At 56.0% G+C, this 23,395-nt stretch overlaps 9 protein-coding genes across 9 annotated transcripts; 4 read left to right on the top strand and 5 right to left on the bottom strand.

Annotated features, from left to right (window-relative positions):
* Nucleotides 1–33: 33 nt before the first annotated feature.
* Nucleotides 34–2,167, bottom strand: JCM15063_005223 (uncharacterized protein; the record flags this gene model as incomplete). The annotated part of the gene is made up of 5 exons (XM_076681070.1): nucleotides 34–950; nucleotides 1,015–1,686; nucleotides 1,767–1,860; nucleotides 1,940–2,018; nucleotides 2,097–2,167. The coding sequence occupies 5 exons, from the start codon at nucleotides 2,165–2,167 to the stop codon at nucleotides 34–36; spliced, it is 1,833 nt and encodes a 610-aa protein (XP_076531818.1).
* A 138-nt stretch (nucleotides 2,168–2,305) lies between these two features.
* On the top strand, nucleotides 2,306–3,337 carry JCM15063_005222 (uncharacterized protein; the record flags this gene model as incomplete). The annotated part of the gene is made up of 3 exons (XM_076681069.1): nucleotides 2,306–2,782; nucleotides 2,858–3,004; nucleotides 3,074–3,337. The coding sequence occupies 3 exons, from the start codon at nucleotides 2,306–2,308 to the stop codon at nucleotides 3,335–3,337; spliced, it is 888 nt and encodes a 295-aa protein (XP_076531817.1).
* Nucleotides 3,338–3,671: 334 nt separating this feature from the next.
* JCM15063_005221 (uncharacterized protein) lies at nucleotides 3,672–8,015 on the bottom strand (the record flags this gene model as incomplete). The annotated part of the gene is made up of 7 exons (XM_076681068.1): nucleotides 3,672–3,710; nucleotides 3,776–3,921; nucleotides 4,004–4,322; nucleotides 4,396–4,632; nucleotides 4,709–4,804; nucleotides 4,883–5,122; nucleotides 5,190–8,015. 7 exons carry the CDS (start codon nucleotides 8,013–8,015, stop codon nucleotides 3,672–3,674), a joined length of 3,903 nt encoding a protein of 1,300 aa, XP_076531816.1.
* A 627-nt stretch (nucleotides 8,016–8,642) lies between these two features.
* Nucleotides 8,643–9,287, bottom strand: AIM23 (Aim23p; the record flags this gene model as incomplete). The annotated part of the gene is made up of 1 exon (XM_076681067.1): nucleotides 8,643–9,287. The coding sequence occupies one exon, from the start codon at nucleotides 9,285–9,287 to the stop codon at nucleotides 8,643–8,645; it is 645 nt and encodes a 214-aa protein (XP_076531815.1).
* Nucleotides 9,288–9,897: 610 nt separating this feature from the next.
* On the top strand, nucleotides 9,898–12,234 carry JCM15063_005219 (MFS transporter; the record flags this gene model as incomplete). The annotated part of the gene is made up of 10 exons (XM_076681066.1): nucleotides 9,898–10,252; nucleotides 10,321–10,450; nucleotides 10,546–10,818; nucleotides 10,888–11,218; nucleotides 11,288–11,298; nucleotides 11,362–11,410; nucleotides 11,473–11,509; nucleotides 11,589–11,871; nucleotides 11,930–12,000; nucleotides 12,068–12,234. The coding sequence occupies 10 exons, from the start codon at nucleotides 9,898–9,900 to the stop codon at nucleotides 12,232–12,234; spliced, it is 1,707 nt and encodes a 568-aa protein (XP_076531814.1).
* Nucleotides 12,235–12,442: 208 nt separating this feature from the next.
* Nucleotides 12,443–14,530, top strand: HRT3 (SCF ubiquitin ligase complex subunit HRT3; the record flags this gene model as incomplete). Its single annotated transcript, XM_076681065.1, has 6 exons — nucleotides 12,443–12,791; nucleotides 12,856–13,651; nucleotides 13,732–13,842; nucleotides 13,921–14,033; nucleotides 14,093–14,324; nucleotides 14,407–14,530. 6 exons carry the CDS (start codon nucleotides 12,443–12,445, stop codon nucleotides 14,528–14,530), a joined length of 1,725 nt encoding a protein of 574 aa, XP_076531813.1.
* A 373-nt stretch (nucleotides 14,531–14,903) lies between these two features.
* REV1 (deoxycytidyl transferase) lies at nucleotides 14,904–18,693 on the top strand (the record flags this gene model as incomplete). The annotated part of the gene is made up of 6 exons (XM_076681064.1): nucleotides 14,904–15,098; nucleotides 15,166–15,270; nucleotides 15,333–16,414; nucleotides 16,483–16,551; nucleotides 16,612–17,170; nucleotides 17,239–18,693. The coding sequence occupies 6 exons, from the start codon at nucleotides 14,904–14,906 to the stop codon at nucleotides 18,691–18,693; spliced, it is 3,465 nt and encodes a 1,154-aa protein (XP_076531812.1).
* Nucleotides 18,694–18,880: 187 nt separating this feature from the next.
* On the bottom strand, nucleotides 18,881–21,494 carry JCM15063_005216 (uncharacterized protein; the record flags this gene model as incomplete). Its single annotated transcript, XM_076681063.1, has 6 exons — nucleotides 18,881–18,953; nucleotides 19,035–19,705; nucleotides 19,781–21,017; nucleotides 21,082–21,294; nucleotides 21,357–21,380; nucleotides 21,469–21,494. 6 exons carry the CDS (start codon nucleotides 21,492–21,494, stop codon nucleotides 18,881–18,883), a joined length of 2,244 nt encoding a protein of 747 aa, XP_076531811.1.
* Nucleotides 21,495–21,991: 497 nt separating this feature from the next.
* JCM15063_005215 (uncharacterized protein) lies at nucleotides 21,992–23,179 on the bottom strand (the record flags this gene model as incomplete). Its single annotated transcript, XM_076681062.1, has 2 exons — nucleotides 21,992–22,740; nucleotides 22,804–23,179. 2 exons carry the CDS (start codon nucleotides 23,177–23,179, stop codon nucleotides 21,992–21,994), a joined length of 1,125 nt encoding a protein of 374 aa, XP_076531810.1.
* Nucleotides 23,180–23,395: the final 216 nt, after the last annotated feature.

The raw sequence follows: 23,395 nt of genomic DNA, 5'->3' as shown, positions 1-23,395 counted from the left end.
AGAACGATAGAGGCGCAATAGCTGGATGGTTTTTCAGAATGGCCACTTCGCTACCCTGATCCTTTCTCGCGATAACAGCTCCTGCACCACCAGCTCTGCGCTCGAGACGCATCCCTCCAACAGCGGGATGCCAGGGGCGCACCAGCTTCCGCAGAAGAAGATACCACCCGACCGCTGTTTGTGAACGTCCGGAGCGCCTAGCAACAAGCCTTGGAGTGTTCCGCGTCCGAATGTTGCTCCGGCTCGCTTGTCCAGCAGAAACGCAGGCAGCACGTCTTTTGATTGAGCCGTCACGAACGCCCGCGAGAACCAACTCGACGACAACACCTTTGTCGGATCGACAGGTCGGAGTGGGTTCGTGGTTTGAAGGATCAGGCGGGGGCAGGAAGGCTCCGGAGCGAGCGTGGGAGGCTGTGGAACAACAATGTGGGTCGTTTCGACTGAGCCCGCTGGCAAGTGCGTCTTCCACGTTTGCGGTCCATCCGATACTGCTTTGGCACAGTTTCTCCCAAACGCCGCCAGGTTGAGGTCGCGTCGATCTGACTGGTCACGGGGCAGGAATGACTCGTCCGTGTGGTTGACGACAAGAGCCTGGAGGTACGTGAAGGTGCGCAAAGCGTCCAGCGTCATGTGGAGCGGCGAAGATGTCGGACTCGATTCGGCAAGGCTATCGAGCAGCGTTGCAGCTTGATTTGCTTGCGTCGCCATGACGATATAGTCGACGTCGAGTTCAACTGTAGCCTCTGTATTGCCACGATTGCTGCCGATTCGGTAGTGTATGGTGTATGGTGCACGAGCGGGATCAATGTTGTGCGTGATCCGATGGATTTGAGCCGAGACATGTATGTTGCCAACCGGTACGGGGGCGATCAAGCGTCGAACGATACCTCGGACTCCAAAGGTAGGCGCCGTTGTGTAATGAGCAGAAGAGAAGGTAGAGGCGATGTACTCTGACAAGTAGGCTCAGTCAGCTCAACTGCGCAGCGCTAACGGGGGACAAAGTCGAGGATTTACCGAGAACCTCTCCGATTGGCATACGCCTTGCCTCATCAACCCCTACCGTTGCCACAGCAGCCATCAGGGGAATCAAAACTTCCTCCTGCATGATCCGACTTATTCGATGACGCTGGCACCAATTTTCGAGAGGCTCGCTCGCGACGTTCCGCACGTGCCCGAAAGGCACCCTGAGGGAACGACGTTGACGCGTGAGACCGCTTGCGACGTAGAGGCAAGAGAGCACGAGGAGTTGAAGATACGAGATGGCGAAGAGGAGGAGATGGATGATGTATCTGGATCGTGCCCAGGTCGAGCTGAGCAGTGCAGGAAGGGATCCGGTGGCAATCGCGAGTGAGGAAGGAATGGCCGCTGGTGGCCATCTCAGTCCGGATGAACCCTCATACAGAAGAGTTGTGGTCGAATGGTAAGCTCGTGGCGGCGACTCCGACGGCGCTCGGTGCCTGCGGCGTCGCAAGTCTTGATTGATTGCGCCATGATCCTTGTCGCTGTAAGGTGGCAGTGGCGTGGATGATCTCGAATGGTCTACTGATGATATCGACTGGGTGGGCGATCGCGGATTTTGGGGAAGCACTGATGAAGGGCGAATGCGCGAGAAAGAATAGGAGAAGTCGCTCTTGACGAGAGGGACCTTGAGGTATTCGTACAACCGCTTGACTCTTCGATGGGATCCTGCTCGATGGAATTGTCCTCGCGCGGTCAGTAGTGCTGGCGTGGGCTGAGTTTCATGGGGTCAGTGCTGCTTGACTGACCCGAATTGATTGAGCGCATCGGGACATCAACTCTGTAAGATCCCGTCTCATCTTTGATCGAGATACTTGCACTGTCCATACCGAGCTCGTCACCCTGTCAGGCATGAGCAGGAGCATGGGTCAGGGTCAAGCACGATCTGCGAAGGCGAGCGAGGACTAGCTCGAGAACTCACCTTGTCGAAGACATGCACGCTGAGAGCGCCCTGTGGAGGTACCACCGAGAGCAGATGCGCAGCAGTGAGGCCGGCCAGGCTGTAGGCGATCTCGACGATTCAGGTTTGCGCGTCAGCTAACCATCTCAGAAAACAACAGGGGCAGATTCGTACTGACCCGGAGCCGATCACTGCGACCCTCGTCCGACGGCGTTCACCTGCTGGCATCTGACTCTGATCGTCTTCCATTGAGGTCGAGAGAAGCGGGCGGAGTAGTCCGATCAGCCGTGGCAGGCGATCGCGCCTGTCGAAGCGAATTTCGAAATCGGAGCGCATGATTCGAACGCGTTTCGGTACGCTCCATCTAGATCTATCGAGTCCGGGACCATGTCAGCAACCTCGGCGCACGTAGCGGCTCAACTCGCACGTGCAGCTCTGCCGCTCGTGCCGGCGCATGGCTTCACCTCGCACACTCTCCTAGTCGCCGCCAAGTCGCTTCCCTCGACCTCGCATCTCACCGCACGCTCGATTGACGCTCTCTACCCGTCGCCGCCTCGAGTGATCGCCTCGCCTGGAGATTTCTCGGTCAAGGGTCTCGCCATCGGCAACGGCGGCAAACGCTCGCTTTCGCGGCCAGAGCTGATCGCGCTCGCTCGCGGTCAAGGCACAGTACACGGTTCGGAGCTGGCAGCAAGAGACAAGACGGGTCCAGCGAGAGCACTATTCAAGGCGTGGCTCGACCAGGGCCGGCGCGAGATGGTCACGAGTGTGCGCGAAAGCGGGCTCGAGGGCGAGCTTGCTCTCAGGCGCGGCATCCGAGCGAGGCTCGAGTACAACGAAACAATACTGAACAAGCTACCAGAGGTGAGGCAGTATCTATCTCGCGTCTGACAGCGTTCTCGAGCTGAGACGCGCAATTCGTTGCGTTGTCGAGCACAGGCACTCGCTCTGCTCTCGGCACCTACGTCAACGCCGCTCACGACTCCAACCTCGATCCTGCCCTTTCCATCTCCGATACCACATCTTGCTCACGTATCTAGCATCGCGCAAGATCTGGCCAGAGCCAGCGGCTCGCAGTCCCAAGGGGTGCGTAGGATCTTCTTCAATGGTATCCGCGTACGGCATCGAGTTAACTCACCACGAGATCGTCGTTAGACCGCGTGGTACTCGCTACGAGCTCGACTCGCCCTGATCTACACTTTAGCAGAGCTACACCTCCTCTCACCGCCATCCTCCGCTATCTCGGACTCGTCACCAGTTGATTCGGTTGGAGGCAATCGCGTCCAGGCTTCAGTACAGTTCGCAGAGAAGCTGTTCCGCGAGACAGGCACAGTGGCGGATTCTGTGCAGAACGTGAACGATTTCGGTAGATGGGTCGTCAAATCTTGGATGGGGATCGGGCGTAGTCTCGGTGTCTGACGGAAAATATCGTTGCGTCAACGAGCTGTCATGTTGCAGGCTGGTTGGTCCTCGAGCAGTCCGGCAGCGTCTGCACCAGAGTTGTAATTTCAATATACCTCGACTCGATCGAGGAGAGACGAAGCTCAGAGCACGTAATATTTCCAGAGCCTCTGACGACAGAGCTACGATCTAGAATGACAAGAAACCAACAGGAGCAGAGAAAGACGAAAGAACAGCTACAACCGAACTGAAAACAATAGGGATAAGGTTAAATAGGGAATATGATCGTGCTTGTTCACACGATCAGAGGTGGGGTATACGAGGAGCGATAGTATGAGGAAGCTTTTGGTCGTCAACCGGTTTTCAAAGCTCGCAATTCGCTCATCAGTTTCTACATGACAAGGAGGTAGTCAGCTACCGTTTGCTCAGATACTTGATAGTGCGGAGAGAACAAACTCTGGCCAAGTCGGCATTCTCGGACGGGTTCCTGAGCAATCGGTCCATCGCAGATTGGCCTCCGAGCATGAACGCAATCCGCTGAGTCAAGATCGACATTTCAGACTCGTTCACTGTCGTGGATCCCTCAGGTAGCGTAGGAGCTGCTGCATTACACGAACAGAGAAAAGGAATGAGCACATCACATTCTGTTGAAAATGATCCAGTAGGCGCAGTGGGACAACGTACGAGGGGCCTCATCGCCTGATCTCCGCAAGAATGGCTGCAAGAGCAGCTCGGGTATAGTGGCTCGATCCTTTGGGTTGTAACGGAGGCAACTTTGCATCGTCTGTAGCAGATCGGGCCCCACCTTCGTTTGAAGGTGAGAGAGCTCCTCGCCTCTTGGTCCTTTCGGTATCGAGAATGCCGGATAGTTGATACGGTGCAGCGGGTTCTGAATCATGAGCATCTTGGAAGACAGGTCTCGGATGTGAGCGAAAGGTTGTTGACCGTATACCAGCTGGTATAGGATACAGCCAAGCTCCCACACGTCTGCAGGTCGACCGAGCTGTTGATCCCCTCGGAGTGCTTGGTCAGTCGACGTTCAGGCAGCACGAAAGCTTTCTGTCATGTTGTCATACCTTCATCAGGCGTTTTCCGTCGTCTCCAAGCCCGGTATCCAATAGCGCTTCGGGAGGCATATAATTGGCAGTGCCAATTTGCTGTTCTCGGCCAATGTTGGTCGTGTCCGCTGCGATCGCCTTGGAGATTCCGAAGTCGATCAACTTGACTCGGCCCTTGACCAGCACAAAATTCGCCGGCTTCAAATCGGAATGCACAATCGATTCTTCATGGATGACCTGCACAGCGCGCAGCATCTACGAAGGGCATCCCAGAACGGTGTCATCCAAAGTCAGCAACGATAGCCCTGCTTCCGATGCTAGGGAAGCTCACCTGTTCCCAAATATATCGGACTCGATTCAGACTCAGTTCAAGCCCGGAGTACCCTGCAAGGAGACTGTTGAGATCCGTATCTCCCGCTTCCATTACCTACCGACAGGAAAGCGCAAAGGGGAGAATTAGAAATGGAGCTTGTATCTGAGGGGAAGGAAGGGGGAAGAAGCGCACCATATACACATATCGACTCTGCACCTCGGCGTCGATCAGCTGGATGATCTCAGGTTTTCCGGAGAGCTTCTTCAAGAGAGTGATTTCGTTGATAAAGCTTGCGCGAGACTCGGCATCGTTGCGGGTGTCGACCTTTTTGAGCGCACAGATCTCGTTGTTGTGCGCGGCGATCACGCGATACACTTTGGAAGATCCTCCTCGTCCTAGGATGCCAGCTCGGTGATAGGCTTTGCCGTTCACCTGGAGAAGTACCGGGACATTGTCAGCAGTTTGCGCTTTCGAGGATGCTATGAGAGCGGGAACAGACCGCTATATGCTTCGGTAAGCGCTTGATTGGCTCTGCATGCACCTGCTCGCTCATCGGAACTTGGGATGGGTACATCAGGTGGGCCTGCTGCTGCTGCTGCTGCTGCTGCTGCTGCTGCTGCTGCTGATGCTGGAATGCGCTCTGGCTTTGATAGTGATGTTGCTGCACAGTATAGCTCGGAGTAGCCTCGGCGAGCCCAGGAGAGCGGTCACGCAAAGGCACCTGAGAGTCTTGAGCTTTATGTCCCGCGCCCCTCTGCAGCTGTTGAACCACGGACGGAGGGCCGCTAGCACCATGCGCGGAAGGATAGCCTCTGTTGACCTCTGAGAGCACTTGCCGACCATTGACGAGATTCGAAGGAGCATGGGAGAATGATTGAGGAAATTCTGGGAGAGCATGCTGCGCTTGTCCAGGTTGCGAAGCCACTTGTGGAGGGAGTCGGGCAGGCGGATGCGCGGAGGAGACAGAACTGGCCCGCGCGGAATAAGCGTTCTCATCGTGATAGGGTTGGAGAGGGTGCGACGAGGTAGTAGGCGGAGAAGGATCTTGTGATCGATAACTCGACGCTTGGGGAGCATGACCATGGTGATCCAAATCAGAGTGATGCGATGTTGTCGAGAAAGATCGTCTGGAATCTGTTTGATGAGTGTCCATGCTCGATCCGGGTCGTTCCATGGATTTCTGAAACGCTTGCGAAGAGGACGAGTTGCCTGCGAGCGAAGTTGTGCTGTTTCGTCGCTTGAGGCTCGAATTGACGGAACCGACAAGTGTTGAGCTGCTGGCCGTCACAGTATCCTGGGAGTCTTGTCGTTCGTAATGCTCCGAGTCGCCACTGTGGCTTGTCGTACCCTGACGTGCGGCGTACGGCACGATTTCCTCAGCGTCTCGCCCCCGACTCTCTTCGATGGACGCTCGAGCTTTGGCTAATTGCTGTGCCGCGCGGGAGCTCGTGTCCACCCGTCGCGAATCGGCCACAGACTGTTGCACAGCGTTGCCCGCGTCGAGGTGACTTAGCAAGGACACGGAGTTCTTGCGTGCTAGGCCCGATCCCATCGGGAAGAGCTTGATTGGACCGGGCAGCGGAACAGGGCGCTCTTGAACGTAGGAATCTCGGGGAGCATGCTCGTCTGAGGGCACGGACGAAGCGAGCGAAAGCGGACGAAGTGCAGGAGAAATTCCAGACGAGGTTGAATCGACGGATGGCAGATCTGGCGAGCTGGTCTGCGAGGAAGCGTATGTCGGGACAGAGGCGGGAGCTGCGCCTCGCAGAAATCTGTTGCGGAAGGCGGTGCTGTCGTTGGGGATCTGAGTTGCCCGCATCTGCGAGAACGTAGCAGAAGCAGCTGCGTTTGTCGCTAGCGGTTCCCTCTTGCCGGTCGCCGACGTAGATAGACTCGAAATTGCCGACGCAACAGGCTCCAGTCCTTGTCTGCGTAGGTACGATGATGGATTGAGCGTGCCTGGTCCTGACCCACGTTCCGCCGAGCCCGCGAGTTCGGGTGACGACGGTGACAAGTCGGTGCGAGATTCTCCGTGAGTGGCGGCTGACAGGGAGGCGTGACTTCTCAGGCTGCTCTCGTCTTGGGCAGGTATGTTCTCTTGCCCATCTGCCGTATGCCGTATGCCGATCCGCACGACAGAAACTATTAGTATTTCGCCAGCACGACACGGAAGTCGGCGACCAGCTGTGCACTCACGGGTTTGATAAGAGGCCGCAGAGGGCTTCTCCGGTTCCGGCTGAATCGATTCTTGCGGTTGATGCACCACGCGACGTGCTCTGCCGGTGACCATGGCCGCGCCCCCGGTCCCCCTACTTGCCAACCAATTTTTTCGACTGACAGAAGTGCCAGCCGTTGCAGTTGATGAGAGCCTGCTGGAAGATGCCGACGTTATCGAAAGTCCAGGGCGCAGATGTCCGGGAGTTGTTCCAGAGTCCGAACCGGAATGATTCGACGACGATTGTGCATGTTGTTCCGTCGAGCCGCGGCGGACGAGCGGTGCTCGAGACGCGACAGAACCATGTTCAGATCCTGAAGCGGTAGCCATATCCGTCTTGCCGGAGGGTTCCCTATGTTCAAGCCCTTCCTGCCCTAGATCGTTGGGCCTGAATAGCCTGTCCGCTTTTTCGGTACTTGCTGTGCGCCCCGCACTTTTCGACCAAGATCGGCTCATGCTGCTTAGTGCTGGCTCTGCAATGCGATGACCGTCGTTTGTCTTCGAGCCGCCATCGCCTGTGCTTCTGCCGAGCAATACACTCTTCCATCCAGACCCAACCGAGCCCGTTGCCGTTTGCGTAATCGACCCTGCCCGACTTCTGGTTGACATCGAAGTGCCCGGTCGAGATGGGATCGATCGGTCGGCCGTCGGCGCAGATTCGCGAGCGCTGGACGACTGGACCGACAACGGCGAGGGAAGATGCTGGGCATCTGGAGACGAGGTCCGCCGCGGAGCCGAAGTGGCATATCGATCCGATTCGAACTGTGGCAGATCAAGGCTGTCGTCGTCGAAATCGAACGAGCCTTCGCCCACGCCGGCACCGAGAGAGAGGGACGAGGCGGAGGCAGCAGCGCCTAGTGAAGTCGCAAGTCCACCACTGTTCTGATCCGCTATTGGTCTACTGTCGTTCGTCATCAGGGACGCTTTGCTGGAAGAGCGGCGGCCTGAGATAGGCGAGAAGGAGCGTGGTGTTGATTGTTGTCTGTGTTCGTAGGCATCGCGTCCCGTCGGTGTCCGTAGCTTGTTCAACACCTTGCCGAACAGTCTCGACGATTTACCGATCGTGCCAGGTGTTGAAGGGCGCTCTGGGTCTGACGGTGAGGGCGACATTCGCGATTGTTGATTGAAAATGGTCTTTCGATCGAGGCGAGGCGACGGGATCCGTGGCGCGATTGATCGCCGGCGTACCGCTCAGGACCCCTTGTCGGCACTACGTGAAGGGGCTGCGCGAGTTCTGACGATCGACTGACGGAGAACACGCGAACCGGGATATGGATTGATGATCGGCAGGCGCCGGCGCGCACGCTGCGCATGTTTTTCTTTTCGGTAGAAGTAACGCGGTCACAATCGATCCACTACACTACATGATACGCCACTCTCGAGGGAACTGTCGTCAAGGTTGTGCCTCAGACGCGTGTGCTTTGCATGCGGATCCTGAGACATGGCACTCGAGGCCCTCCATGTGGTAAATCATCTTTGGGCCAACCAGCTCGAATTGAAGTACGCGTCCGCTTTAGCGGGCAAATAGTTGCGAGCAGCTTCTGCTGACATTATGTCGTGCTGAATTGCGCAAAAATTCGATATGATCTTCCGGGCGGTAGACGACAAACGTATTTCGCGCCATTCGCTTCAAGTGCAGATCCAGCGCTGCTTCCGGACGAAGTAGTGAGCAGACTGCGACATTTGCGCGCTGGTAGAAACTCACAAAATTCGCTTCATGCTCATCCCGTATTTGCCCTAGGATTTGATTCGCGAGAATTCCAGCCAAACGGCGCCGTCTCGGGTAGTGGGACGACCCTTGAGAGTGCCATACCCGCTTAGCGCTTCCTCCACTTGCTTGACGACTTGTGCCCGTACTTCTTGCGAGACTTTGACGGCCCTTTTCTTGTCGGACAGCCCGATGAGAAGTCGGTTCCCCTTGGCGAGCAGTTCCCTTCCTTTCTTGAGTTTGTGCTCGAGATCGTGTTCGCTCACTCCCCACGTGAGATGCACCTCTTTGAGCTCACCTCCAGCATTTGCAACCTGGTTCGCGGCGCGTTCTGCATCCTTTGCCTTCTTGTCCCTTGCCTTCTGATATGCTTCCTTCTTGTCGAGGATGCGGCAGATCGGCGGTTCGCTTGCAGGGTCCACAAGCTGAATGGCGTAGCGTGTGCGGTCGAGCGCGGCCAGGAGAGACGAAAGGGTTGAAGGTGGCAGAAGCGACTTGGTCGCGGGATCAACGAGCACGATCGTACTATGCGGGATATCCTCGTCACGAAAGATCTTGGAGCCTTTCAGTGGTGGGCCGGACTTGGCTGCGCCCTTCAGCGTGATCACACCGGCAGAGAATGGTCGACAAGGTGGATGCTGCAGTCGAGCAAGCGAGCGAGCCGGCAGAGGCATGGCTGTAATCCATGAGACTTGGGTCGCCAGGCGGCGTGTCTGCAGCATAGTATGTATCGTAAAGACGTCGAGAAAGCTGGCGCAGTTGATGATCAAGAAGACCGATGATCATCATCACACAGAGCACTTGAGTCTTCGCACACCATGGAAGACGGCACCAATCACGACCTTCGATCGGTAGGATAACAGTCGTCTTTTCAGCGAAATGGAACACGAATGCCCGACTCTCGAACACAAGCTCTCGCGTATGGGACCGGTGGAACTGCAGTGGCAGTCAAGCTACAGGTGGTCGCTGCCCAACTGTATCGAGGTGCCCAGCGTACGCGCGCTATGCGTCTCCCAATGCTGCACGCAAGAGTCGGAGGGCTTGCATTTGTGGCGAGGTGGAATTCGGCGGGCGGACGGCGAGTTAACTGCACGTGCAGATTCGGACTGACGGCCGGCTTCCGCCTCTCCACAAAAAAAAGGAAAAAGTCGATCGCTGACGTAATTTTGCGGGAGGCCCGGCGGGAGGACCGCTCGCCGGCCTGCCCTGCCAGTCTCTGGCAACTCGGTCTCCTTGAACTCTTCCTTCTCTGCCTGCTCGAGACCACTTCATCAAGGTACCGCCATGACAGGCCACGCTGAACCCGGAGCACCGTCACTTGCGCAACCGCTTGATGGATCAGCTGGACAGCCGATGTCAACGAGACCTGAGCGCTCACGCTCTACAGGATCCCACACGCTCGCAGATCGTCAGGCGGAAGGCGCCGGAAAATCTGCGACGCACGACGAAGAGAAAGGTCAGAAGCAAGATGATTCCGAAGAGGCATCGCCCGCCAAATCAAAAGGGGATAAGAGCGACAAGGAGGACGACCCATTCCTAGTCACGCTAGAAGGCCGAGAGCACCTCAATCCGCACACATGGCCTGTTTGGTATCGATGGTGGCTCACCGCTTTCGCAGGCCTCCTCGTCTTGAATGCTAGTAAGAGCATACCACGCATCGTTTACGGCTTGTGTGCTATAATTAACGCGACTTCTCTGGCTGCGCAGCGTTCGCTTCATCGGCCCCATCTAACCTCATCCCGTCCATTATCACATACTATGGCGTTTCTCAGGAAGTCGGCGTTTTGACCATTGCCATTTTTGTCGCGGGCTGTGAGCTCTTTCTCCACCTCACCTTGTGCCGCCGATTGCAAGCTGACAGAACTGCTTCTGTCACTCTTGCGCTCCGCAGACTGTGTAGATGAGTCTTCCCTCTCGAACCTGTTTGGTCAGCTCGTCCGCCGAACTGACCTGGACCGGACGTTTACGCCCGCTCCTGTGGGGTCCCCTCTCTGAGCGGTACGGTCGCAGGCTCATCTTCCTTAGCGCCTGGATTCCGTACTGTGCCTTCGTGCTCGGCTGCGCTCTCAGCCCGAACATCGGCTCGCTTCTCGTGTTCCGCTTCCTATCGGGCTGCTTTGCCTCGTCGCCGCTCACCAATTCGGGCGGAGTCATTTCCGACATCTGGGACGCCGATCGTCGGGGTGATGCTCTCGCCATTTTCTCGTGAGTGGCTGGCCCAGTACTCCCTTAATTTATGCGGAACGATCTGACTCTGTGATCTGTGTACTACAGCCTCATGCCATTCGCCGGACCTGCGATTGCACCCATCATTTCTGGCTTCATGGAAGTGACCCACACCAATTGGCGGTGGATCTTCTGGACACTGCTGGCTTTCGCCGGAGCATGCGGCATTGCAATCGTCTTCGTTCTTCCCGAGACCTATGTTCCCTACATCCTTCACACGGAGGCAAAGCGACTCCGCAAAGAGACAGGCGACGACCGCTGGCACTCGGCAATGGACAAGAAGCAAGATAGCTCCTTCAAGGCGGTCATCCACCGCACCGTTCTCAAGCCGTTCATCATGCTGTTCCAGGAACCGATGCTCCTAGTTGTTACGCTCTACGTGAGTACCGCTTGCGAGCTATCTGGGTATTCTTCGACTAATCTGGTTGTCACACGCAACTTAACGCAGATGAGCTTCATGTAAGCCTTAAGAAGAGTCTTCCAATCGAAATGTCGACAAGCTCATATCTCATTCTCGGACAGTTATGGCATCGTCTATCTGCTCTTCGAAGCGATCCCGATCGTATTTGGCGTATGCTTCCATCTCCTCTTTTCAAGATTTCGCCAAGCTGACATGCATTGTCTTTCTGACAGCAAGAGCACGGCTTGAACGCCGGCAAGACAGGTCTCGGTACGTCAGCGACCCTGCTAAACAAAATGAGCGTTCAATGCGGCTAACCCCGCTCATTTCCGGGATCCCCCCATGCCAGTCTTTCTTGCCCTGCTCATGGGTGGAGTCTTTGCCGTCGTCCTCTATATTCTCTACTTCAACAAGAAGTACATGGCTAAGCATCACGCGATGAAGCCAAAGAACGTACCCCCCGAGGAACGCTTGATCCCGCTGTTCTATTCAGCACCTCTATTGGCGGTCGCGTTCTTCTGGTTCGGTTTCACGTCTTATCCTTCCATCAGCGTCTGGAGCCCGATCCTCGCCATCGGTCTACTCGGTATCTGCATCTTATACACCTTCCTCGGCGGTTTCAACTACATCATGTACGCCTCGACCGATCCCGCTTCAAAGATATAGCTGACATCCGGCCCTTTGCTATAGCGACTGCTATCTGTGGAATGCTGCCAGTGCCCTCAGTGCGAACACCGTCATGCGTTCGGCCTTTGGTGCAGGTCAGTGCTTCTTGACGTCGTTCCTTCACTGTCCTGGCGCTGATTCTGAGCGTTTCCCTGAGCCTAGGTTTCCCGCTCTTTGCTAACCAAATGTATGCCAAGCTCTCGACTCCAGGCGCTTCGGGGCTTCTCGGAGGCCTTGCCATTGTCTTCATTCCGGTGCCGTACGTGCTTTACAAATACGGGCGCAAAATCCGGTCGTTGTCGAAGAATGCTGTCGTGCTCGATAAATGAACGACGCCGGATCGCGACATGTTTACGACTATACCCATGGCTTAGACTCCCCTAATATAGATATCGTAGAACGCTTGCGGGATCAATGATGGTGTCAATCAAATTCGAAAAAAGCAATCGTCGAAGAGCAAGAGGCTGTAACGTTTAGATCAACGTAGATCGTAATAAATAGACTTGCTTCGATTTCATCATTGCCCCCTCATCCCGAATGTCGAGTCAAGGGCCGACGCAAGCAGCGCCCGATCTCGAAGACGAGCTTGCTTCATTCCGGCGTGAATGGGCACAGGAGACCAGTCGGCGGAGGCAGAGTAACCAGACGACGTCGACAGCAACCGCAACCGCCGAGACCTCCACTTCTGGCCATGTGCCGATCTCGCCACGACTCAAACGTAGATCGCTAGACCAGGTCGAACACGTCCGCCAACAGCTGGGAACAGTCGCAATTCACGATAATGCGCTTCGGGCAGAGTCTGAGGCGGTGCGCGAGAGACCCAAGTCGGCACTCGACCTGTACAGCGAAGCAGTGCGCAGCGAACAGGAAGGCAGGCTTAATGATGGTGAGGCGACAGTACGACCTTGTTGTCCAGCGTGGTGGTGCCTTGCTGACCTTGACATGAACAGCGTTGATCAATTATCGTTCTGCATTCCGCCTCGACCCCGATATTGATAAGACTTGGAACAGAGCCAACGCTGCAGCGCAGGCTCGAGCCAGTGCTGCCAGTGCAAGAGCTCCTGCTGCGGAACATCACCCTGCCGAATTCAGATTCCAGCGGACTTTGCAGTTGGAGCCGGACTATGAGGCCTCGAAGCAGCACAGAAGCGCAGAGGAAGCTCACGAGGAGACTGGCGGCAAGGTGGACACGACATCTACACATCCATCATCAACGAGCTTTCTCCTCCACTCGTTGCTGAGATCCTTCGCCGAGAACCCTTTCGAGCGCAGGCCATCCACATCGATGAAGTCGGATCCAAATTCTGCTGAGAAGGGCGTCGCACAGCAAACTCTGCCAGCGACCACTACAGCCATCGAGGACGGTGTTCGCGAGGCAAGCGAGCCGACGACACCCGAGGAAGCTCTGGCCAACTTGCATTTCGTCCCTGCTTCAGAGGACAAGCCCCTGCCGCTCGCTTGCTTACCTCGTGAGGTTCTGCTACTCATCCTCCGGCATCTTGTGCTCTCCCCCATGCTCGCCCCACCCAAGTCGCAAGAACACATCGACGAGGGATCGAGTGCGCCTCTGCGCTCAAAACGAGGGCTGAAGAAATTGTCAATTCGTGAAGAAATGATGGTGCTGGAGGAGACCCTTGACTTGCGCAACGTCGAACGGGAGTGGAAGACCGACGTCGAAGCCCTCGAAAGGTTCGCGAGAACCTGTCGAGCAGCACGCATACTCACGCTTGATTCATCGATCTGGCGGTGAGTAGTATCCCAGCAGACGCAATCTGGTGTCCAGCGTCGCTGACTGCTCCCCGATCGGTCGTGGCGTCTGCTTTCAGAGCGCTCGGGCTCAGAACATATGTACCTGCGCAGCAGATTTCGCCCGATTCCACTGCTGGGGAGCTCGTGAAATCGCACGGCAACGACTGGCGACGATTCTTTGTCGAGCAGTGAGCCGTCCCGACCCCGGTTGCTCCAACGTGGGTAAAGATCCATACTGAAGATTGCGCCCGCCTCTCTGGTTGCAGTCCTCGAATACGCTTAGACGGCTGCTACATCAGCGTGGTTACCTATCTTCGGCGAGGCGAAGTCGTAAGCATATATGCGCCAACACACCTGATCACCTTCTATCGTTATTTCCGTGAGTCGGTTCACTGCTCGGGCAGGATCGATGCACTATTGACGATCATCGTACGATAGGCTTTTATCATCACGGGCTTGTGATTTCGCTACTGACGACGGAACCACCAAATTCGATCGTGCGGCGCTTGAATCCGACTCTCCGGATGCAAGGCCTTACATTCGGCTATTGGTGCCTCCGAGGAGACATAGTCGAGATGACGAACCTTGAAGACCCCGGCGTGCCCGAAGCTTCGAGGAAGTACGCGTTCAATATGGCTTGTCGCTTGAAGAGCTCTACCAGGGGTCGTATGTAGGTTCGAATCCCCTGATGTGCTGTTACCGGAACCGATACTTAATTTTTCCATTGGCACAACCTATGCCCGAATTTACAGGAACAAGCTCGACTTGATCTCCATGTCAACACAGCGGAAGGATACATTCGAGATCGAAAGTCTTCCCTTGCGACCGAACAAACCGTACTACTTTTCCAAAGTAGTCCAATACTCTCATGATTGAGTAATTGGGCACGCTAGAGGCGGCGCCCTTCAGGATATTCCGGCTCGCTGCAGCTTCCCGCATCTGCTTCGGACTGCCACGACTCCATCTAGAAGTCCCAAAATGCCTGTGTAGCGTAGTGCACGCGCAATAAGCATAGACTCTCCAATGTTGCCGTTTGCATGGGTGACTCGGCCATGCTTGCAAGACTACATTAACCTTGATAGAAAGGAGCGTGGCGCATTTGGCTGTGTTTGCTTCGGTCCGACGAGTCCATCTGGAATTGGTCGAGATCCGAGAGTCCGCATGCACTCACTGCTCTGACATCTTCACTCTCGCGTCACAGTCGGCCTCCCTCTTTATTTCTGTACTCGGCACGCCTGTATTAGCCAGTATGGCGGACATGGGCCGTCTTGCCCCTACCCAGCAGGACGGTCTCCCGGCGACTGATGCGATCACTCAACCTGAACGAACAAATGCACAACAACTGCCGAAGCCGCTAGCACGAGCTGTCCCCGAATCTCTAGGAGGAGCAACAGGAGACTATCGAGATCGGCCTGAATATCTCCCGACGGGTTTCGGAGAGATAGTAAGTCATTCCCCTCTAACAAGTCTTGCGAGCTGCCCGCGCTGAGAATGGTTCTCCTGCTTGACAGGGCCAGTATCTCAGGAACAAACGGAGTAAGCTGCAAGTCCAAAACAAGGCATTGCTCGAAGACGGAAAAGAGTATCCCCAGATCTTCAAGGGTTTGAACATCTACGTACGCTGATTCGCCTCGGTCTGACGTCTTAGCGACGCGTACTGATTGTTGCTCTACGATAGATCAATGGCTACACCGAATCGATTGGGCTGGGGGAGCTTACGGAAACCCTCGTCCGTCACGGAGGCGTCTATGTTCCGTACCTCGACCGCAAAGCTCTCGTGACGCACATTCTCGCGACCAACCTGACGCCCACAAAACGCAAAGAGTTCGCGTCGTACAAGGTAGCGACGCCAGATTGGATCGTCGAATCTGCCAAAGCAGGGAAGCTGTTCGATTGGCGGCTGTTCTCGCTCTTAGCGCCTGCGAAAGCCGATTCGCCGAAGCGGACCGGATACGAGGAGGAAGGAAATCGCCTCGGTATGCAGACGGGCCAAACGAGTTTGTTCAGCATGGTCGGCAAGAAAGCGACTGGATCTGTGGAATCGAGTAAACCACTGCCTCGGTCTACAGTCCCGTCAACAAGCACAAACGTTGAAACGATAGAATCCTTGTCGCAACGAGGTGCCCGTCTTGCTCGAGCTGTTGTTCTCGAGCAGCAACAACAAGCAACATCCGCAGCCATCCAGTCCTACTTCCGGCCTTCTTCGCGTCCCGCTTCAGCACACGGATCCTCGTTACCGGTTGACAAAGACTCCAACCCCGATTTGAGCATCGCGCCTCCCCATACGGATCTCCCTGCGATCACCGATTCCCCACAGCCCCCAAACGCGATCACGAACAGCTGGTTGCCCCAGAAGAAGCGGGACGAGCGGACTAAAGCCTTTGTCAATGATCCCGAGTGGCTCTCGAAACATACATCAGCATCCGCCGATTTCCTGCCAGCTTACTTCGCCCAGTCGCGTCTACACCACCTAAGTTCGTTTAAGGAGGATCTGAAGGTCTTCGTTGCGACGCGCCAGGCTGGAACCCAGACAGAGGGTCGGAGGAAACTGACCGGTACAGCCGCAGACGGCCGTACAATCTTTCACGTCGATTTCGACTGCTTCTTCGTGAGCGCCGGCTTGACATCGCGAGAGGAGCTCAGAGGCAAACCGACCGCTGTGTGTCATGCTCGAGGGATAGGCGACTCGCTGACTAGCACATCAGAAATTGCCTCGTGTTCTTATGAAGCGCGGGCTTTTGGCGTCAAGAATGGCATGAGGTACGCCTTTGACGTCCTTTCTGCCACACCCTCCAGAATGATCTCACTCACCGTACTTGTCGCGTCAGTCTCGGTCGCGCGAGAGAGCTATGTTCCGACATCCAGACGATGCCGTTCGAATTCGAGCGTTACCGAGAGTGAGTCGACAGCGTCTTTCGATTGTCAGTACGGATGAAAACTTATTCGCTCTCGCCCAGGTTTTCGCTCACATTCTACGAGATTCTGCTCAAGCATGCTCAAATATTACAGGCGGTCTCCATGGATGAAGTTCTGCTCGAGGTCAAGGTGCCCCCAGCCGTATCTCGGGATAGGGATCCTGCTCTGGCTCTCGCGCACGAGATCCGGGCCGAGATCTTCGCCGCAACGGGCTGCCCAGCGTCGATTGGTATCTCGCACAATATCACCCTGGCTCGACTAGCGACGCGCAAGGCAAAACCAGCATCCGCTTACCACCTGTTGCCTGAAGAAGTCGCTTCCTTCCTCGCACCCCTAGACGTGGAAACTTTGCCAGGAATCGGCTATTCTCTGCGCCGCAAACTGGCCGATGAATTACGAGTCACTACTGTTGGCCAGCTGCTCAAAATTCCACCCAAGCAGCTCAGATTGTCTATCGGTAAAGGCAATGCCGACAAATTCGCAGCGTATGCTCGAGGAATCGACGACCGGGAACTCGAAGTCGGGAAACCCCGAAAATCTGTCTCTGCCGAAGTGAATTATGGTATTCGGTTCGAGAAGGAGAGGCACGATCAAGTTGAAGTGAGTCAGAATCTCAGATCGTTTTATCAGGCTGTACAGATCTCATGCTCGGTTATCATCCTGTTCAGCGCTTCATGCGCGAGCTCGGTGAGGAAGTTGCAAGGAGGCTCAGGCACGAAGGACTCAAAGCTCGCTCCCTGACTCTGAAAGTCATGACCCGCCATCCCGACGCGCCTATCGACGCCCCGAAACTCCTCGGACACGGTTGGGTCGAGACCGAGAACAAGCAGACGGCTCTAGCTGGATCTGGAGGTGTAGCTGTGGATGAAGGGTCGATCATTGCGGAAGCAGCTTGGAAGCTTATGAAGTCAGTCGGAGCTCCGCCACACGAGCTGAGGGGAATCGGTCTTCAGCTTCACAAGCTCGAAAAAGATGGACAGTCAGTCGATGTCGTGCGCGAGAAAGGTCAATCGACTCTATCGTTCGCCGCGCCTCAGCCTACTGAATCTATACGCTCGAAATGCGAGACCGGTCTGCTCAATCCACCGAGACAAGACTCTCTGCAAACACCTGCGCCAATCACTTCCGCCGAACACGAATCAGCTGTACTTGGCAGGATCACCAGCTCGTCTGCCATACCACCCGAGGTGCTTGTTCTCGACGATTCCGACTCTGACTCCGAACTTGTCCCCGCGAAACCCTCGACCCGGTCCGAATCGATGGGTCGCCTTCGATCGCAGGCAAGAAACGCCGCTGCAAAACGAGCTCCATATATTCCCCAAATATTCAAGCAAGCTAAGCAAGCACCAGCCGCTCTGCCATCGGCATCACAAGTTACGGAGGAGGAACTCGCTTACCACGGCATCGACTTGGAGGTCTACCGCACGCTTACTCCCAAGTGGAAGCGCGAAATTCTCATGGAGGCGAGGAGGAGCCGGCCGCTCTATCGGCCCAAGTCGAAAAAGCAGCTCGATCCTGTCGCTACCGAGTCCAGTGAACTACCAACACCTTCCGTCATCGTACTATCGCCCTCTTCTCCTGTGGCTCAAGCCGGCACATCTGAAGCGGATTTCGATGATCTCGACTTACCCGAAGACGTCCGACTCTGTTTGCCCGCGATGGACAAAGCTTCTCAACAAGCCATGATCAAACTGTACGCTGGACTCCGTGTCGCTGGCAACGGCAGCAAAAAGGTAAATGGTACGCTCGTTCGCAGCAGCGGCCCCGTGCGCGATATCCCAATCCGTACCGAGCCACGGTTCACGAAGAAAGTCGACATCGACGAGATCAAGGTGCTACTTGAGAAATGGGTGTCGGATGGAGCGGACGATCTGCACGAGGCGGATATTGAACGGCTTGCGGACTACCTCGAGCGATGTGCATCGCGCGATAGAGGACATAGCCTGAGCAAGGCAGTGGAGCTGCTGACATGGTGGAAATTCCTACTGGAAGACGAGTTCGGACCCAAGGTAGCGACAGCGGATGGCGCCCGAGGTCGGGCATGGTGGGAAGGGTACGAGAGAACGGTGGAGCGCGTCACCTATCTAGTCAAGAAGGAGACGTCTTGCGCGCTGAGCGTCTGAATCTTTGGGCTTTGCATGTGCGTCTTCTTGTTTGTTGTTTCGTTGTTGCTTGTCATAATCTTGTCGCGTATTGCTTCCTTATTTGTTCTCTCCCCTGCAATGGCTAATCTGCATCGATACGATTTTACAGAGCTGGTGGAAACATATTGCACAGAACAACAAGCAGCTCGATCAAATGGGGTAAAGGCTACTTGAGCGAGCTGTCGCGAACGCGAGACAGGAACGCCGCGAGTTTCGGTAGGTCTTGTGCGGACGGATCACTATCAGGGTCGACACAATTAGTCAAAGAAATACAGCCACAACAGTTTGGGGTGGCGAGCGAGAAAAGCAGGAAAACGTACGCTTCGAGCGATCTCACGAGCCCGTCCAACATAGCGTCAACTTCGTCCACGCCGACCCCGCAGCAATCGGCCAGGATCCGTTGCAGCTTGCGCTCCAGCGCTGCACTCCCTCCTTCAAGACGTTTGATGCGCTGACCCAGCAGGCTTTCGACTCGTTCGTACCAGCTCTGTAGTCGCAAGAGATGGACTAAGCTCGTTCCGTCGTCGCTTGTCGGCGCTGGAGGATCGGTATCGAATTCAATCGAAATGCCAGCGGGCAAGTTGGTCAATGTACTCCCGGGGCCGCGGTACATGAATCCGGGACCTGCGAGCTGGCTGGCCGGTGTGCCATCAATCTCGGTTCTTCCGGTCCAATCGAACGTGTCTTCCTCTTCGAGCGCCCGTTCGAGATTCCTGATTCGTAGTCGCTTCTCCTCCACTCGTTCCGTGCGCTGCCGAACTTGCGTCAGGTGGCTGCGCGACGCCGCGAGATCACTGGTCAGAGCTTGCAATTGAGCCTTCTTCGACGTCAGCAGCTCGGTCCTGGCAGCAAGCTCGGCATCGAAGGTCCCTGCGAGCGAGCCAACCATCTCGTTGATCGATTCGAGAATTTCGCTCGACGTTTCTTGCGGTACGCTCGAGGTAGACGTCAGATTGTGCAGGGTTTCTTCAGCCGGGTTTGACGCGAGATCCTTTCAGACACGCAAAGATTGAGATCAGCGCGCGTTGGACTTTGCACAGAGTGGTCAAGCGAAGAAGCAATTTACAGGATCATCGACACCAAAGTCTGTTGGTCTCAATCCCAACTTGTTCGGCTTGTACTTGTCGGCTCCAACATCGAGCAACATTCTCACGAGAGCCTTGTTGCCAACACGGGCGGCGATGTTCAAAGCAGTGTCTCCATGCGAGTCTTGGGCGTTGATCAGATCGCCGAATTGCCCTTTCTCATTCTTTGCGATGTGAACCAGGATTGTTTCGAGATAGTATCGCGCACTTGTCGCCCTCCCTTTGACACCTGCAACGAGTGCGCAGTGATGAAGGACAGAGCGGCCAGAATTATCGACGGTCCGGAGAGACGGGTTGAGCGAGTCGAGGAGCCGGCCAAACGAGTCTTGGTCCGAATTGTTCGTAACGAGGATTGCGCGTATAAGCGGTGTTTCACCAACGTTGTTGCCCAAGTGCAGGTCTGCTCCGTGATTGAGGAACGCCTGTACCACCGAGAGCCGTCCGAGTGCAGCAGCCCAATGCAGCGCGGTGTGGTAGCTTTCATCGATGGGCAGATCGGACGATACATCTGGAGGCAAGTGGTGGGCAAGGTCGGGAACGATGGCCGTCGAGGGGTCGAGGGAACTTTCGTTCTCCAACGAGAAGACTGATTTGAGCAGGGTGCGATTGTTCTCGAGCAAGATGGGATCGATGTTCGCAAGTTCAATCGAGTTCTTGTTGGATTTTTGCAGGGTAGTGCGGAAGTTGGTGGCTGATACAGCAGGTACTGACGAGGGAAGTGCAGGTCTGTCCTGTTGCAGATCCCGCTCTGCCGCCTGTAGAACCGCTGTCTGGGTTTGGAATCCGTTTGTATACTCTGTGCGGAAACGCTTGTTGTCTTCAGTGTCGAAAACGTCGCTCGTACGCTTGAGGCTCGAGTGAGGCTGCGGCAGAGGTTGAGCCTGAGACGATGTAGAAGGGCCAGGCGAACCGATCGGAGAGGCTTCAGGGATGAGACCTTGTTGTCTCGCTTGCATGAGAACGTCCTGCGCACTTTGAAGTGGGAGAACCTGTGCATATTGTGGCAGCGATTGCGGCGTGTGCTGTACCGATGATGGGGCAGGAAGAGGCGTCGGCAACTGACTCGAAGCAGGAGCGTAAGGGTTCACGATCGGTGGCGGAGGTGCGGCTCCGTTGAGCGACACAGGCGGTGGCGGGGGTGTATAGTCGAAAAGCGGAGCGAGAAGGTGAGCCACATTGAAAGCGTTTGCGAGTTCGACCGCGCGTTCGAACGGAATCCTGGACCATCACTGTCAGACTTCGAGTTGGTCTGGACTCGGATTGTAAGGGATCCGGAGCTCACCATGTTCCCTGGTACCGACCGTACCCGCCCTGGATCTTCTCGTGTACTCCTTGTGCAATGTCTTTCTCGAGGAACTTTGTCCGTTTGCCCTTGTCGACCCCTGCGACTTTGAGGATCTGGGTCGCGTTGAGCCAGCTGTCTTCCCGTCGACGCATGACTCCGATACCTCGGACCATCATCTCGTAGACCGGAACTGATGAGTACACGGCGAGGCTGTGACAGAACTTGGTCAGCGAAAGTCATGCTGAGGCGCGACAGAACTGCTTTCGACTCACTAGATGTACGGGTTGCCTTGGACACTGCAGATCCGGGTCGAGTAGTCGACAAGAACGTCAGCTTCCCGGTAGAGCCGACGATGAGCCTCTGAGGGCAGCGGACGATACTCACTTCGGATTAGGATAGCTTTCCTGCATCGTGATTCAGAGCAGCAATTCGCCGGACGGACGAGTCGAGGTGGAGTCGACGCGAGCGGAGACGCGATGTGTCGGTGCGATAGCGAGGCGCTCGTGCGTTTTAGCAAAGCAGTGACCGATACACAGCGATTTGGTGAGGTTTCTTTGCCACGTAATGCGCGCGCGCGTTAGCTCGCGTGTCGGATATCGAAGGCGACGAGGGGAGGTCGAGAAAAGCGCGTTTCGAGCTGTTCGTAGCGTGATTCGGGCCTCTGCAGGTACGCTCAGCAAGGAGTGCTGGCTGCTAGATCTTGTCGTGACTCGGCCGGGAGCGAGTGTGGTAGGCCGTGAGCACCGGGATACTCCGACGCCAACTGCGCGTTGCGTTGCGGGTCGAGTCTCGACGAGTCGCGACTCGATCGTTTTTTCAGAACGCGACCTAACATCCGGCCAAGCACGTGCACACTAGAAGACAGGAATTGCACCACAAAGAAAGAATCGTCTAGTCACAACCGGGTCTACTCTTCTTTCTTTTCCTTGTCGTCCTCCCGATCGTGCAGCAGTTTCTGCTCCATCGACTCGCGCTTGCCCTCGCGGATCGCCAAGTACATGCCGATGCTCGATTGGATCCCAACGATCGGCGTCGACACGGTGAACAGCGTCACGAGTTCATACGGCACCTTGAGTTCCGCTTCCGACTGCGTCGCGTTGTCCCACCACATGAACGCCATGGCGGTGAGCGACGCGAAGATCACGTCCCACGAGATCGAAGATTGCGCAGGGTGCTCGTTGAGAACATGCCATTCGCGAACGAGCAAGCCCGAGAAGACGGCAGGGATCCGTTTTGGAGCGGCGGTGAGCTTCGTGACGTCGACGAGCTGCGAGATCGTGTCCCAGCGCAGACGCAAGGCGATGAAGGCGTAATTGAAATAGAAACGAGACGGCGGCAGTCGAACACGGGGCTGAGGCAGGGCTTCGAGCAGCGGGAGGATCGCGAACGTGTGGACCGCGAGCAGCAGCGGAAGGAACTTGTCCGTCGAGACTCGCGCGGGTACGAGTGCAGTTCCGATTGCTCCGGAGACTACCGACGCGACCAGAGTCCAACTTTGCCCTGCTGGAGGTCCAAGAGGTCGTCCGACTGGAGCTTGGGGGAGAACGCGCGGCGCGAGTGTGATCGCGGCGAAGAAGAGCGATTGGGCGAAACTGACGGCGACGAGCTGTCCGATGAGCATGTAGGCCCACAAGTGCTTAATTCCGAGCCGTCGACCTGATTCCCGAGCGAAGAACGTCAGCATGCAAGCGAGGAAAAGCGTCAAACTGGAGAGCTTGCCTTCGATCGACATGAGTATCGTCAAGGGCCCCGTCGTCCAGTACATCAATTGCTCGGACCACCAGTACCTCTCTGCAGTGTCACACACGTATCCCCACGCTTGTTTGAACAGGCTAACATCGTTCAACCACTCCCTGGTCGAGAAGGACGCGCTCGCGATGCCTCGATCTGCCGCCGCCTCCCGGAACGAGTGCTGAAAGTACAGTCCCATGTAGGTCCATGTCGCAGTCAAGGACACCACTGCGAGCGCGAGGAAGAAGAATGACCCGCGAGTCTGCGTCCGCTGCGAGATCCCGGGGTAGACGACAGCGAGAAGGCCCGCGATCGCGCCAAAGTAGCCTATCAACGGCAGGTGGATTAGGTCGAGACCCATCATGTGTGTGTCGTAATTTGTCGCGACGAGGGCGAATGCGAGTACAGACTATGAAGAAAGAGATATCACAGCCCCTGACCGCCACCTGCATCGTTGACATTCCACGTCAGCATAATCGCAACTCTGCCGCTAGCGGTATGCGCCGGGTAAAACCCTGCATTGATCGTGAAAAGATGATTCTGAGCGAAACACGGCTACGGCATGACGAGCCTGAAAGGA

The sequence above is a fragment of the Sporobolomyces koalae genome, assembly GCF_050403365.1.
Source record: "Sporobolomyces koalae JCM15063 DNA, S_koalae_JCM15063T_v1_ctg53, whole genome shotgun sequence".
NCBI lineage: Eukaryota > Fungi > Basidiomycota > Microbotryomycetes > Sporidiobolales > Sporidiobolaceae > Sporobolomyces > Sporobolomyces koalae.
This window is presented reverse-complemented; position numbering and strand designations above follow the sequence as displayed.